Source organism: Lampetra fluviatilis, chromosome 5, assembly GCF_964198595.1.
Source record: "Lampetra fluviatilis chromosome 5, kcLamFluv1.1, whole genome shotgun sequence".
NCBI lineage: Eukaryota > Metazoa > Chordata > Hyperoartia > Petromyzontiformes > Petromyzontidae > Lampetra > Lampetra fluviatilis.
The window spans coordinates 5,179,843-5,194,383 of NC_136279.1; the positions used below are offsets into that span (position 1 = coordinate 5,179,843).

Here is a 14,541-nt window from a genome sequence, read left to right on the forward strand (position 1 = left end):
TATGCGTCTCAATCCATATTCCTCTTAATACATTTTAAACCTACTTCTGCTATCTGTCACATTGTCTTTGTTATATGTGTCTGTGCTTTTGTCTCTTTATGTCTCTTTGTATGTTTGTCTCCATTTCTGTCTCTATGTCTGTCCCTCTGTGTCTATTTCTGTGTGTCTCTATTGTATTTAACACGTTTTGTGTTGTTCTGTATTTATCTTCATGTTTCTCTGTATTTCCAACTATGTCCACCATCTCTGTACCTATATATGTTTTTGTCCGTGACTTCCATATCACTGTCTGCTTCACAATGTCTCCCTGAGTCTCTCTCTTTGTCTTTCTGTTTTTGTTCCGTCTCTGATCATGTTTCTAATGCTACAAGTTACACATGAATATCGGGTTAAAAAGGAATACAGTTTTATGGGTTTGCCTGCCCTCCTTCCAAAAGCAAGACTCAAGCAATGAGTGTAAGCAGACAATTAGAAATATGCCACTGCCACTTTTCATAACAGTCGGAGCTATATCCCAAACATGACCACTAACCAGAGAAGTCTCAAATGTAGTCATAAAGCAACTGAAGTAAAACACCACAAAAAGTATAAATTCAGTGTTTCAGTGGCAAGCAAATGATGAAGGAAGGCTTATATGACCACCCTTTCACAAGTAAATTCACGGAAACATTCAAATTATGTTAGAAAGGAGGCGAGTATCACGGAGGCCTGGAGACTGTGTCAGAGAACTGAATGAGCAACGCTGGAAATTATAATTCGAACCGCAAGCTCCGACCAGAGATGAAGTCATTTTCCCAAGCACAGTGCACATTATAGTCTCCCATCGACAAACGTGGGTTAGAGAACCTACACAAGTCAAAGAGACACCATCCCATTAGCTGTTAGGAAAAGCAATTGGGCTTGGGTAGAACATATCGCCGGATGGGATGATCGCCGGTGGTCTAGACAAAATGAAGGAATGGCAGCCAAAAGGAGGGAACACTCCAACGGCATCTACCGTACAGCTGGTTCGATTCAATCAGCGCCTTGTGCGTGGGACAGTGTTCTTCACATTTTACGAGGGGGGACACTTTCGCCGATAAGATATCCGTGTGAGGGCCACCACACATTTGAAACCATTGTGGTGTGACAGCACGATGATGTGGGGTGTTTTCACATGTTGTGTATTGTTGTCGGGGGCCGCACGTCAGGGGCCGCACTAAAGGCCACCAGGGGCCACTAGGGGCCCGCGGGCCTTGCAATGAAGAACACCGCCGTGAGAGCTGACGATGACCGGTCAAAAATAATGAATACAAACTCAAGTTTATAACGGTTTGTTTTTCCAGCTTTAAGGACAAGTAGGGAAGATGGCACATTAACCACTTGGTCACCTCGACGTCTTAAGAGTAGGGCAGTTTAGCAATATGTGTAAGATTGATGCTTGAAGCTGTTTCATGGCCTGAACTATCACCACTTTTGTGTTTGTCCCACTATGCGATGTTCACCCTTGTTTCGTGCAAGGCGATGTCGGATGTGAAGATGTTTTACTTGAGCCTTAGATGGCAAGAGTCACGTGTGCCACAAGTGGCCAAGCACACATTTAACATGGCTGAAATGCAGAAAGAAAGATATAAAGTGAAGAGGAGGGAGTGGGACGGTGTTACTGTGGATCAATTTTCCCACCAGATTGCTCTGCAGTTTCCCTTTATACGGTTGTTATTGTTTAATATATTGATTTTTTTTTTACACAAAAACTCAACAAGTGCTCACACATCGCGATGTATCAGTGCAGGAAAAATCTCCGTGTAAATGTGCTTTCAAATACAATGTAAACTATTTTACTATATATTTTTTTACCAGGTAAGGCGCACAGACTACAAATGATACCCCAATTAAGTGGCTTATCACGTGGAAATGTATAGCAGCCAAATACTCTAAACGTTTCAGTGTGTGCCACTAATATTGTATTACATTTGGGGGTTTCACTGAATTCGGCAACAAATTACAAATCTAGAAAATATAAATAATATATTTTTAAACTGATATCTGGCGAACGTGTCTACAGCGAGTCAAGTTTATTCGTCTAGCAGAGTGTATGAGAAAGTGAAGGGCCATGAGCGTGGATAAGGGGTCACTTGATGGAAACCAGAAGTAGTTTTGTGACATCGCCTTCCATTGAACATTCTTTGTCATGGGCCAAACGCCGCTCTGTAAAAGTTCAAAAATGGCCACTTTGCCGCACGACGTGAAGCCGACAGCACGATTGGAATAAAATTGGGTAAGTATATATTTTAAAAAAACAAGTTTTAAACAAGATTAATGGATGCCTATCATTTGTACAGATCAGACTGGGGTTGTGACGGGGCATTCTGGATGGAGTTGGTATAACTGAGAAAAAAAATCTACCGTTAATGTGCATTTGAAAAAACTTTTGCTGCAAATGGGCTTATTTGTAATTTGCCAACAACGTATTGTCGCATGACACATTTGCTTCAGGATCTAGAGAGATAATGTATTAAATTATATATATATATTTATACTTGTTGACCAGCAAAGGCTCACGGAGTCTCGATACACTTTTTCAGGAGGGTCGTACCAAGTTTTTCTTTTCGCAGGAGGGGACGATGTTTGCCGCTGCTGCTGTGTGATCCCAATTGAGTAACTTTCAGGTATTTATTTTCAGCATTGGGATGTTTGGCCAATACCAATAACATTGTAGGTTTTGTGTTGTTGTTTGTAGCTGAGAGGAAACCGGTGAAACCAAAACAGACCAAGGCAGAACAGGGGAGAGGACATACAAGCTCAACCCAGAAAGGCGCCCTAGTCAGGAATTGAACCCAGGTGCTTCTTGCTGCGAGTGTTACCGCCGTGCCACCATCACATCCGACACGAGGGAGCAGCAACCTGCGGCTCCGGAGCCGCATGCGACTCTTTAAGGACTTGCTTGGTGACGTTATTTATGAAGGACCATCACCGTTACATTTTGACTTAACATCACCGTCTCGTATTCACCACACGGTGCATTGCGGCTCCTGAAATATTGCGTTTTTGTTGTTACCGAATTCGATAATAAAAAAATGCCCCTTCTCGTTATTGTGGTTGCCGACCCACTGTACTAATTACATTTCCAAAAAACAAACACTGCACTATACATTTCAACTTAATTTAATAAAATGTATGGTACTCTTATAAATGGGGACATACAAAGATAATGTGAAAAGCGCGCTTCGGATCATTAGCCCGAGCAAAGATTTAAGAAACCACACGGAGGAGAAAAAACTATAATAAACGGTGAAAACACACAAGCGTGAACAAACACAACACTGCAAACAAAACAACAGGCAGAGAGAACAATCCTAAAATAAATAACAGAATCGTGCTGCTTTGGCGTGGCAATTATTGCTGCGGCTGAAGTTCGATGCGTGGAACTCAGGCAGCGTCCGCCAGCGTGCTGCAGAAACGCGAGATGATTTAGAAACGGCACCGGTCATTAGGGTCCTGTGAACGCTGCCCAACAAGCTGAAGAATTCATTGCGTGCAAATGTGCGCTCCATGGATGGAGAGGGGTTAGAGCAGCCCCTTTGAAGCGCTGCCACTGCTCAGAGTGTTGAATTGCAACGTGCAGTTTTTTTTGTTCCTTCAGATTTTAAGATCGCGTTCGTGAAACAACCCCGATTAAGCAACAACAAATTCAACGACCGCAATGATGTTACAGATAGTTCTTGTTTTTTTGTTGTTTGCATCGGAAACGTTATACGCTTCACAAACAACTGTAAAAATCTTGTATCTGTTCCACCTGATGACGGTCGCTTGCAGTTGCGATCGAAACGTCGTGATTTATTTTCTTTTATACCTACGTGACTTTACCGAAAGAACCAAAGAGTATGGATACCGGCGACCTGCGTATTACTCCCGGCCACGGCGACACTGCTCCCGAGTGATAGAACTCGACTCGTGCTGGGATACTCCCTTCGCCGACCCACAGTGACCAGCGTGGTGAAGTATAGTCAAAGAACCCCGGCCTAACCCGTGACTCGCATGGCGTGGGACGGCCTTCTTCATCCAGCAGTAGATTAATGCAGGGCATTACATTATTTATTATGTACTCACAACTGTCAGGAAGCACCTGGCTTGAATTTATTTATTTCGATTTGAGGCAGGAAACAGGAGTGCCCAGAGAAAAACCAATGCGTACGAGAGAAGACCCACACGTCTTTGCACAGACAGGTCAGTGATCTACTTGCTGTACCGCCTCTTACAAGCAGGGCCCAGCAAGTGGGTGTCTGGTGGGGTTCACTGCCCAGCCATGGTCCTGGGCACCCACCAACTTGCACTAACCAGTGTGGTGAAGAATGTTCAAACAATCGCCACGGCTGACCATGGACTTGGGAGACTCCTCGTTTAAAAGCAGTGGACCGATAGAATCGAAATAATTGTGATATAACAGTGATCTCAGGCACACTAATAATGACATTGCTGTACTTTTTATTTCAATGCCCTACCCACTGCCCAGCTATTGCGAAATGTAATTGAATCCCAAGTCGCAGCGATTACTCCACCCGTGGGGAAATAAAAGTTTTACCTCGGTTCTCCATGTGTGACGCTGGCCGGGAGGTTCGTGGCCTTTTACGGGGTTTCCTGCCTTCAAGAGGTAGCAATATGAATTTGGAGTCGATTAGTCTACGAAAAATTGTCTATCGTCCCAGATTTAGTTATAAGGAAATACATCCTGACGTACAGTGTATGCGCCATAGATTCACTACACGATGGTTGTGTTTACAGCGCCTTACTAAAAACACACACACACACACAGGTGCGCACACATCCACGTGCGGACAACACCTGGGACTCGATGAGGAGTCAAGAGCGTGGCCCTCATTAACGTGCAGGCACGAGGGAGCGTTCGAGCGTGCACAACGCGAGTTGGCAGGGCAGATTAGCGCTCTGAAATTAAGCTTGCCTTTAAAAGCTACTGTCACGCCCTGCCTGTATAATTTACGTGGATATGTTATAAAATTGTAATGAAAAAAGGTGTACACGTGGCTGAGAACAGTGAGATTTTTTTTTTACGTTGATAAATTATTTCAACTCCGCTATTTTTTATTTTACCATTCAGCTATACAGCTCTTTTTCAGAAGCGACATGGCTACAAATGAGAGCTCAACGAAGTGGCTTATGTGGAACTTTATAGCAGCCAAATTCTCGAAATACTCCAAATGTATAGTCGGAGGACATCAAATAAGTATTGGCAGCTAAAAACCTCAAGTAACAGCCTCCACTCCCATATTCACGTGTGTCAGCAGTGTCGTTTAACTTTACAATCATTTGTTTTAATTCGAATGAAATGCTGAAATAACCTGTTTTAAGCAGTCGAGAGCATGCCGAGATGTAATTGCCCCATGTAACTCTAGTTACGTGGGAATGGTTTGTATATGGATATTTTTTTTACAATGACAGCTTTAAAATGTTTGGGTAGCAGCTATTACACGGGCACTAATATAGTTTTGAAAATTGAAGTCACAGTGTCTTTAATGTCGACCTCACAACTGAAGGTGCACTTCAGTAATTTCCCTTCGTGCTCCACGTGGCTCTCCGGTGTGTTTTCGGGTCGTGCCGCGTGATGTTCGATATGATGTCCGACGTTTTGCTCCACGAGCTGGGAGCTTCTACAGGGAACTGAATTCAGTGCTGGGAGCTTCTTGACTTCAGCTCATGAAGAAGCTCCCGGCATGTGAAGTGAAACGTCGGACATCATGTGAAACAACACACGGTGAGGAAATTACTAGAGGGAATTTGGGAATGTACTGGCGAATTAGTGCCAAATGCCTTCGTGACAAGTGCCCTCACACGAGTTTATACTGCCACCGTGACTCAATCAACTGCTGTGTCAGTTTCTGTTCACCATACAATTCATTTGAAGTCTCGCAATTTTCGAGTTGGTGTGCGTATCTAAAGGCTCTGCACAACTCATTCAGAAATGAGCCTGTTCTCGAAAGCTAAGCAGGCGTTGATCTTGGATAGTGCTTGGATGGGTGACGACTATGCAAAACAGGCGCTGTAGGCCGCTGCGCGGTCATGTTTGCGGGAAGCAGAGAAGCGCAACATCCAATGTTGTACTGTACTTGTACGCACGCCCCGTCGATAATCCCTGCCATCACCAATCCACACTCACCAGCAGAGTGAAGAATGGACATATACAACCCCTATGACCCATGCACCATGGAGAGGCCATCGCCTCGCAGCGGAGTGACGAATAGAACATACATGTTTTGCGCAATGTCATTTTTCACAGCTGTGATGAAGCGGCCGCGGCCATGCAGGCCATGCGAGAGAGACGTCGCCTCCCCGTGCGGCCTCACACGAAGCCACTTAGTTTTGGCACGGGTATGTGGGCATAGAACCTGCTCGAATGTCACAGTTTACATGCGTGTGTGTGCCTGCCACCAAATCACTCTGAATGTGCACGATCCCATCGGATCGCATAAGCCAAGCAGGATTTTTGGAGCCCGGCTTGTGAAATCCGATAACAAACCCTTTTATTAAATATTATTTATAGAATTAGGATGGCGGAGTACAGCTTATTCACATTGCCGCAAATTGTGCTTATGATTATCACGTAAAACAGCCTTCCCCAAAACACACAAGAGGGCTTCAAAAAATGAAAGTGTCATTGATTTAAAGCGTGGAAATCTTCTGTCTGGAAAAAAAGCGGTGAACAACGCACCACTGCGGTTTGTGAGTGTTGCCTTGCACGTAATGAATTAACTTTTGTTGGCGATGAAGGGACCGATGTGTAAGTTGCGAACGGCGTTCAATCACGCCCGATTAAACTCCATACAAATTGCCTAGGTGTTGGAGAGCATGTTGAACCCGGGGGGGAAAACAACCCCCCAGTACGCACTAAGCAGTCTTGTTACAATGTCCGCTCAGGCTAATGAGGCAGATGAAAGCAATTTAAGTGGAAGGAGTAGAAATGACACATTACCTCTCAAATCCTGTCTCTCAGCTTCAACGAATAGGAATCGCTGCGCCATTTTTCGCGGCCCATTCAAAACGGATTATGCAATTGCACAATGCAGGTGAGTGCGTAGGGGGGGGGGGGGTTGTTCTGCTATAATCATCAGGAAATCAACAAACGTCGCATGAGGCGGCCTGCAAAACAAAACGGATGTTTCAGCGTCGGTAAACATCACGGCCGCTACCCCCGCCGCCGCTGGTACTATGGTGAGCGATTCTATGGCGATATAGCCAGGGATGTATTCGAGTTTTTGCTCATGTCGATTGTACACTGATAATGGACACACGCTGCAAGAGACAATGGCAGAAAAGCTGCGGGAGTAATCAAAATGCTGAGGACCCAGCCGTACGGCATTTGCACGTAGGATGATGTTGCGTTGCTGCAGGCTCTAAAGGTCGCTTCCGCCAGAATTTCACTGTTGGCCGTCGATAACATTTAGATTGCAGGTAGGTTGCAAGGGTGACCTTGCTGTAACAAGTGTAATGTGCAATATTCACAGCAAGGGCAAGTTTGTAAACATGTCGGAAAAAGTGTAATTTTTTTTTCCTGAATTCCTCCACTTGGATGATTCCCTCATTTACAGAGACAGGATCACACGTGTTGGTGACATCATGAGTTAAAAACGGTGGCGCACGCAAAACCTCAGAATTCCAATCACCTAAGCGCACTTTTCTCAGCAACGATGCTTCCCACCTGCGTCAGATGAGAGGACACATCATAAAGGTTACTTCGTTTTTTTGTGTCGTGCGTTGTTTTTTTTGGGGGGTCATCCATTCCTTCGGCGTGAATCGTCAACCCCCGTGAAAGAAAGCGACAGCCCCCAGTGGGCAAAAGTGCGCCAAGCACTGTAGGGGCTGCTCATCCGATGTTGAACACCAAAAGCGGAATAAGTGTCCGCGATCGTGACCTTTACGTTAAGCGCGAGCCTCTTCCGAAAAGCCTGAAATTTACGTGGCCTTGTGACGTTGAATCGACAAAAAACCAGCACACTTTCGTCGCCACCAGCAATAAACGCACAAATATTCTCTGTATTTATATAATTATATAATAAAACAAAGTACCTTTTTTGTTAAACGCATTTTAAAGCACAGGTAAAAACACCTACACACTGCAAACAACTACACACCTTCCAGAAAGCAACTCCCCAGTTGAAAACGACAAGATGCTGAAAAGTCTCAGAACACTGGGAAGCAGGTTTCACCCGGCAGTGTTTCAAGACGCAGCAACAGGGCAGCCCTTTAGCACCCACCCCACACACGGATGCAGATACTGCAGCAGGATCTGCAGGAGGCCCTGCTGCAGGGGCTCCAGTGGCAAAGAGCATCGCCTGGGTTTTCTCTTCAGCAAAAAAGGGGCAATATCAGCCCTGCAAGAGAGCGAGAGAGAGAGAGCGAGAAAAAACAACTAGCCAGGTTGTTCTTGCAAGTGGGCTTTACTTTGAGGACTTCTAAAGATTGTGAACGGGAGGTAATGTGTTAATGGCCGATACGTGTTAAAGAGAGGAATAAATCAACCACGTTGAGTACTCGATGAAGGTCAAAGAGAGACTGTGGCGGTCTTTGCCATTCTGGGAAATGGTTCCTCTGGAAACAATTTTAATCCATGAAAAACCATGAGCAGCCAAACACGAGACGACAGGACTTAATCGTCAACAAATGTATTTAATTGCTACCTAAAAGAAAAAAAAATACTTCTGCTATCCGGACTTTAACGTTGCTGCCAGGATACACAGGAGTGTATGCGTTTGCAAAACGTGGTTTTCCCGACAGATGTGCTATAACTGCGTGCTTCCAAGTGTTCGGAGGCCTTTTATGAAGGTCACGAGGACAAAGAGTACAGCCACTTGGTGGCTTGAAGCGGAGTTTCAGGAGACTGGGTTCCTGGCCAGGGTGTGAGCACACCAGAGGAGGAGAGTGTCTCCATCGCAGTCGACCGAAGACAGGGCATTCAATTATAAACAATCGCCTTCGTCTCCCGCAGGGAAGCAATTATAGATACAACCCGCCGTTGTTTAAAGTGTCGTTTTAAAATTCACTGCCTTCGTGCATATCATATACAATTTAAATAGTGTCCCATACCATCGTGTATGTATCCATCACTTCCACCCCAAGCGAAATTTGATTGAGTTTTATTTTACGTTCCCCGCGAGGGACTGAGTTTGTACTGCTGACACTTTATTTGTTAATTTTACCAGGCTGTTGAGAATAACAGTAAAATTGTTGTCAAGATTCATTCATGCATCAACCTTGAGTTCCAGTCTCTTGAAATCTAGATTCAAGTCACTGACAACATAATAACACAAAATTGGTGGAAACATATTTTGGCCACATAGCATCACGGAAAATATCTACGATGCCATTTTTTTTTTAAGTGGCTTCCTGTCCACAGGACTTAATGAGCAAGACGGCAACCGGACAATGACTGTGAAAAGAACAAAGCAATTTGTTTTTGTTTAAACCAAACCCCCCCAAAAAAAACTGACAGCAGGCGTCTCTTGATGGCAAAACGGATCTGTAAATGTTTTTTCATACCCCCTTGTTCTCGCCAAAGAAACAACAGAAACGTGACGGACAGGCTAGGTAACGCGCAGTGCTACGCGGGCACCTAGACCGCATTTGTGCCTTGCCTTGCGCACGAGCACGTTATTGCATGCTTTAAATAACTTAAGAAATAAATAATCTCAATGATAATTTGTAAAAAAATATATAAAAATATTTTAGAACGCCTTTATTATTTTTTCTTATGATCAGTGTCTTCTGTTTCATTTTTTTGAACTTTTTTTTTTTACGTTTACCAGTCTTTAGCATTATTACTGCTAAATTCAATATGGCACTCTTGAAAACATGGAGAAATCCCGATACTGTGCCACACATTTATCCCATGAACAACGAACCAACAACCCAGTCACTGTTTAATCTCTACCCAGTCTCAACTACTGCAGTGGTGCGTGATACCAATGCTTTGGTACCCACACTATATACAATTTATACTACAGAATATCAATATTTTAACGATACCTTTACGTGATAGGCACATGGGGTTAGGGAATTGTGGATTGGTGTTTATTGTTGTCCGTGAAAGGCTTCAGAAGATTAGAGTGTACAAATGTTGCTATTTATTTTTTGCTGACATCCAAGTCACATTGTCAGCCTAAAAACTTGTGTGGAATGCAAGTTATAGATACACCGAGACCCAAAAGTTAGTTTACCGAGACAGAGTGCAACAATTTATCAATGTTTTGGCAATTTGTGTCTAGTTTTTGTAATCGCCAAAGAAAACGAATGCATGTGGATGTTAATAATTATTATGTAAATAAATAATAATGATGTCATTTCCATGTAAACAGGAATACAATATAAATCCTAATCAGTGTATCAGTAAAACAACCTTTGGGCCACCCAGTATGTCCAGACCACGACCTCTTTGCACTTGAGCACGTGATCGGTTTAATGCGTTTTCTTATAAAGGGTTAATTTAGTCCGGATTGTATCACTTTTTGCATTGAACAGGGTCCCGTCGTTTAGATATGATACTCAATAGCATCATATCAAACCCTGCGGCTTTATTAAAGAAGACTCACTGCTGATAAGGCTCAGGAGGCTGAAACTGGTCAAAGGTCTGCTTGCATAATTAACCTCATGCTGTTGAATATTGGTCTGCAAAGGCAGGAGGCTGATGGCCTCAATATATATTTTACTTGCATGTGGAGGCCTACTCCTAATAAAGACCTTGACTAATTTACTTAACGGATTTAAACAACGAACTCGTAGCACACTGCTCTCCTTTTTGTATTTGGATTGTCAACCAACACGGGGTATAACGACATCTTGTACACCTATTGTTCTCTTTCAGCCCCGCCCACCCCCCCCAACACGTTCCATTCATTGGCTACCACATTCAGATAAGCCCCTCCCCCCTCCTCCCCCCTTAACTTGTATTTAAGAACTAGTCTCTTGGAATTTTGCCTCACTTGATGAAGTAAATCTAGCTGTGACGGTCCCACCTGATGACGGAGACTTGTGTTGCCTCCGAAACGTCGTGATTTATTATTTTCTTCTGTTATTATATTTATTATTTATTTGTATTATTTATTATTATTTATTTAGTTTTACCTACGTGACTTTACCGAAACAACCTAAGAGTGTAGCACACTGCTGTTGATGCCCTGGGGCTCCACAGAACTCTCGGACACAACCGTTCATTGTGTGCATCCTAAGATTCAGAGGCCTTCGGGGGTTTAAAGTTCACGGTAATGGATTGAACTGAAGGTTAAATGTAAGGTGAGCGATAGGATTTAGTGTAAAGGGGTTCACATTATTACGTGGAGGTGTGGAGGGTTTGAGATCAAAGAGTAGCGTTAAGAACTATTTTAACATAATCTGTAATGGATCAATTTCGTTGATGTCACGGGTATCGAGAACAATTGCCAAAGATTGATCCACAGATCGGTCGATCTTGTAGCAGTATCAGAATATTGTTAATTTGAGTTAATAGACACAGCCATAGTATAAATCCTAATTTACAAAAGGCCCTCTGCACCTAGGGCAAAAAAACAAACAAACACCAGCACTCTCTCCCTCACAGCTAAATATTTTGTATATTCATTTAATTTCTGTAAACGTCTGTTTGCAATTAATGACTATTCCTGCACAAAATCCTGCACGCGTGTCTTTGCACATATATATGTATATTAGCTTCGAAATGTTTGGATAAAAAAAAAGTAATACCTTTATACAGTGGCACAACTTTCAAAAACTACACAAACACTTCAACAAAGACACAACTACCGTATTTATCCGCATTATAAGACGTAAGTTCTGCCCGTGTTTTACTTTTCGGAGCGTCTCATAGTCCGGAAAATACGGCAATCGTAGTTACCGAGTGAAAAAACAAGCGTGAAAATTGTGTCGGCAGTACAAGAACGTCTCCCCCAAATGATATTTGCTCTCCTTTATTATGCGATGCCACACTCCTTACGGCAAATTGAAAACAAACAAACAAAAACTATCACCCGAGGAGGCATTTTTTTGCCTTCGTGCCAGAATGCTTATCACATCCATTTACCAAGGAGGTGCAACCAGCCACTGCGTGGGGGGGGTTCTGCTATTGTGCCGCGTCGCCCTCCCAACGTGTTTCCGGGCTCCGCCGCGCGCCGTTCGGCACGATGTCCGACGTTTCGCTCCGTACGTGTTGAGAGCTTCTTGAGGACACCCCGACGACGTTCTTGAATAAATTCCCGAATAAGTTCGCAGAGAAGCGCCCAGCGCGGCGGAGCAAGATGTCAAATGTCGCGCTAACAACAGCGGGGCTCTACTTGGGAACAACTCGGCGGGTGCCCGGTTCGTGAGCCGAGGGAGCACCCATCCTGGTGGCCGTGGCAACGCAGCATGGATCTATCTGAAGGACCAGGGTAAGATTAAAATATGATCCTATTCTGGCTCTGACGGCTCCGACCCATTTCCTCCTTAAAAAGGCGATGAAGCCTATTTGTGGAATGATTGATCACATTACACGTAGCCGTTCAGAAATTAAAAAGATTTTACCCAAACATCTCAAAGCAAACATATGTGTGTACATAGGTACATGTATAATAAAGACGACGTCATTCCTCTTGCTGTTTCTTCTTCCGTTTTACCCTGTTGCAATTTCCCTGCTAAAAAAGAAGGGAGGCCCCACACTGTGGCTCAACAGACAACATAAATTGTAAACCAAACACAATTTTTTTTCTTCTCTCGGGAAAATCGTTTGCTGAAGGAAATCGAGTACAGCACTGCACACATTTCTGAGGCTCACAAAAGCGTAATTTTTTTAGGACTCAACCAATAACCCAAGGAGACAGGGAGGGCATGAGGCACCGGGCGCGCAACCTAAACACAAACACGTGCCGTCCGCCTGCAACATCCCGGCCGCGAGAGATCTCGCCATCTCGGGATGAAATTTCGCGATTTTCCGGGAGATCCCACAATTTCAAGACATCCCGACGGTTCGAGAAAATCGCGGAGATATCAGTCGAGATATTGACAGAGATCGAACAATACAAAGTGTCCCATAACGTTGATGGTGATATCGTGGCTAATTCCACGATATCAAGTGAAATGCTGGGATCTAAATAAAAATCTATCATTTTAAGAGTTTACAATATTAATGAATCAGATTATTATTGGTCGAAATCCCACAACAAATTGTGCAATATTAAAGCATCCCGTAAATTGGATACGACACAATTTATGAAAATCCCCAATGGTAAAAAAAAAACATCCCCCGTTTTCATGAAATGTGATTCCATTTATTTTGATAGTCCTATCAAAACAAAATGAACAAAATTAAAATCTACTTTGCGAATAAAAAAACACACCATCGTTTTAAACAAAAAAAAATAGATACCCCGTTATTTTAGGGCGATTTAGATTTGTTTAGTTTGATTTAAATAAAATTAGAAAAAAAACATGTCGAGGAATCTGCAAAATATCAGGGCGAGACTTTTTCGCACGATTGAAACTGCGATCCCACAATCTCGGGGTCACACTTGGCGACTTGCACTACCAGGAAGCCCACGGGTGCCCTAACGGCACTATTGTAAACACACCTGGGGCGTGAGCTCCTGGACAGGATAGGAGAATGCACCTCAAAAAACGCACAGCAAACAAAGAACAAGAAAAAACACGCACACACATCACCGCGCGTAAAGGTGGCCAATACGTTACTTAAGCGGAAAAACCGTTAACAATAAACCAAACTAAAAACGAACAAAAAAATGTATATTATGCATCTATATATAATTAAACTTTGAGACGGTAACACCTAAAACAAACTTCTCTCGAAAAGAAAATGAATACTTTTTTTCTTCCTTAAACGCACATCAAAAAAAAAAACAAGAGCTCTTTAAAAAAAATAAAAAAACACCAAACAAGAAGAGATATCGAGAGTGCGTCCATGTCAAAAGTGTTATTATACTCGTTAAGTAGTTAAAGCCCCGTTATTGTTAACGAGCTATGCTGGGGCTAAAGGTGGACGTGGAAACCCTCCAGCCACAAGAGAGATGGAAGTGCGACGGGGAGATTGGGAGGAGCCACGGAGGACAGCCCGGATGATCTCGGGAGACAGATCCGGTGATGGGAAGACAGCGAGATGAAGAGAGTGTGAAAGAGGGAAAGATTGGAGAGAGGGGAAGAGATGCAGAAAGGTAAGACTAAAAGGGGATAAAGATGGCGCGTGGGATGAGTCGAACATGGATCGAGGTAAAAAGTGAAATGGAGAGTGGGAATTTAGCGATGGGCAGGATGGACCAGGTGATGGCGAGACAGAGTGAGGGCGGAGAGGAGTTGGAGGGAGGGAGACGACCCTTCAGTAAGGCTTGCCGTCGCTCTTGTTGCGCTTGAGCTGCACCTTGAGACGCTTCATGCCGATCTGGAAGCCGTTCATGGCCTGGATCGCGGCCTGGGCTGACACCGGGTTATCATAGCTCACGAAACCTGCACGGCCAGAGAGGACACAGGTGACAGGGACGAATACGAGTGATCAGCAAATGAGCGAGAGGCAGAGAA

General features: G+C 43.8%; 1 protein-coding gene across 5 annotated transcripts in view; it reads right to left on the reverse strand.

The window, feature by feature from the left end:
- Positions 1-10,941: 10,941 nt before the first annotated feature.
- CELF2 (CUGBP Elav-like family member 2) overlaps positions 10,942-14,541 on the reverse strand; it is a 159,980-nt gene continuing 156,380 nt past the window's right edge. For all 5 annotated transcript variants that reach the window (XM_078856527.1, XM_078856524.1, XM_078856525.1 and 2 more), the window contains one exon: positions 10,942-14,469. In XM_078856527.1, coding sequence (XP_078712653.1) covers positions 14,342-14,469 — 128 coding nt within the window. In that variant the 3' untranslated portion in view covers positions 10,942-14,341. The remainder of the gene's footprint in view (positions 14,470-14,541) is intronic.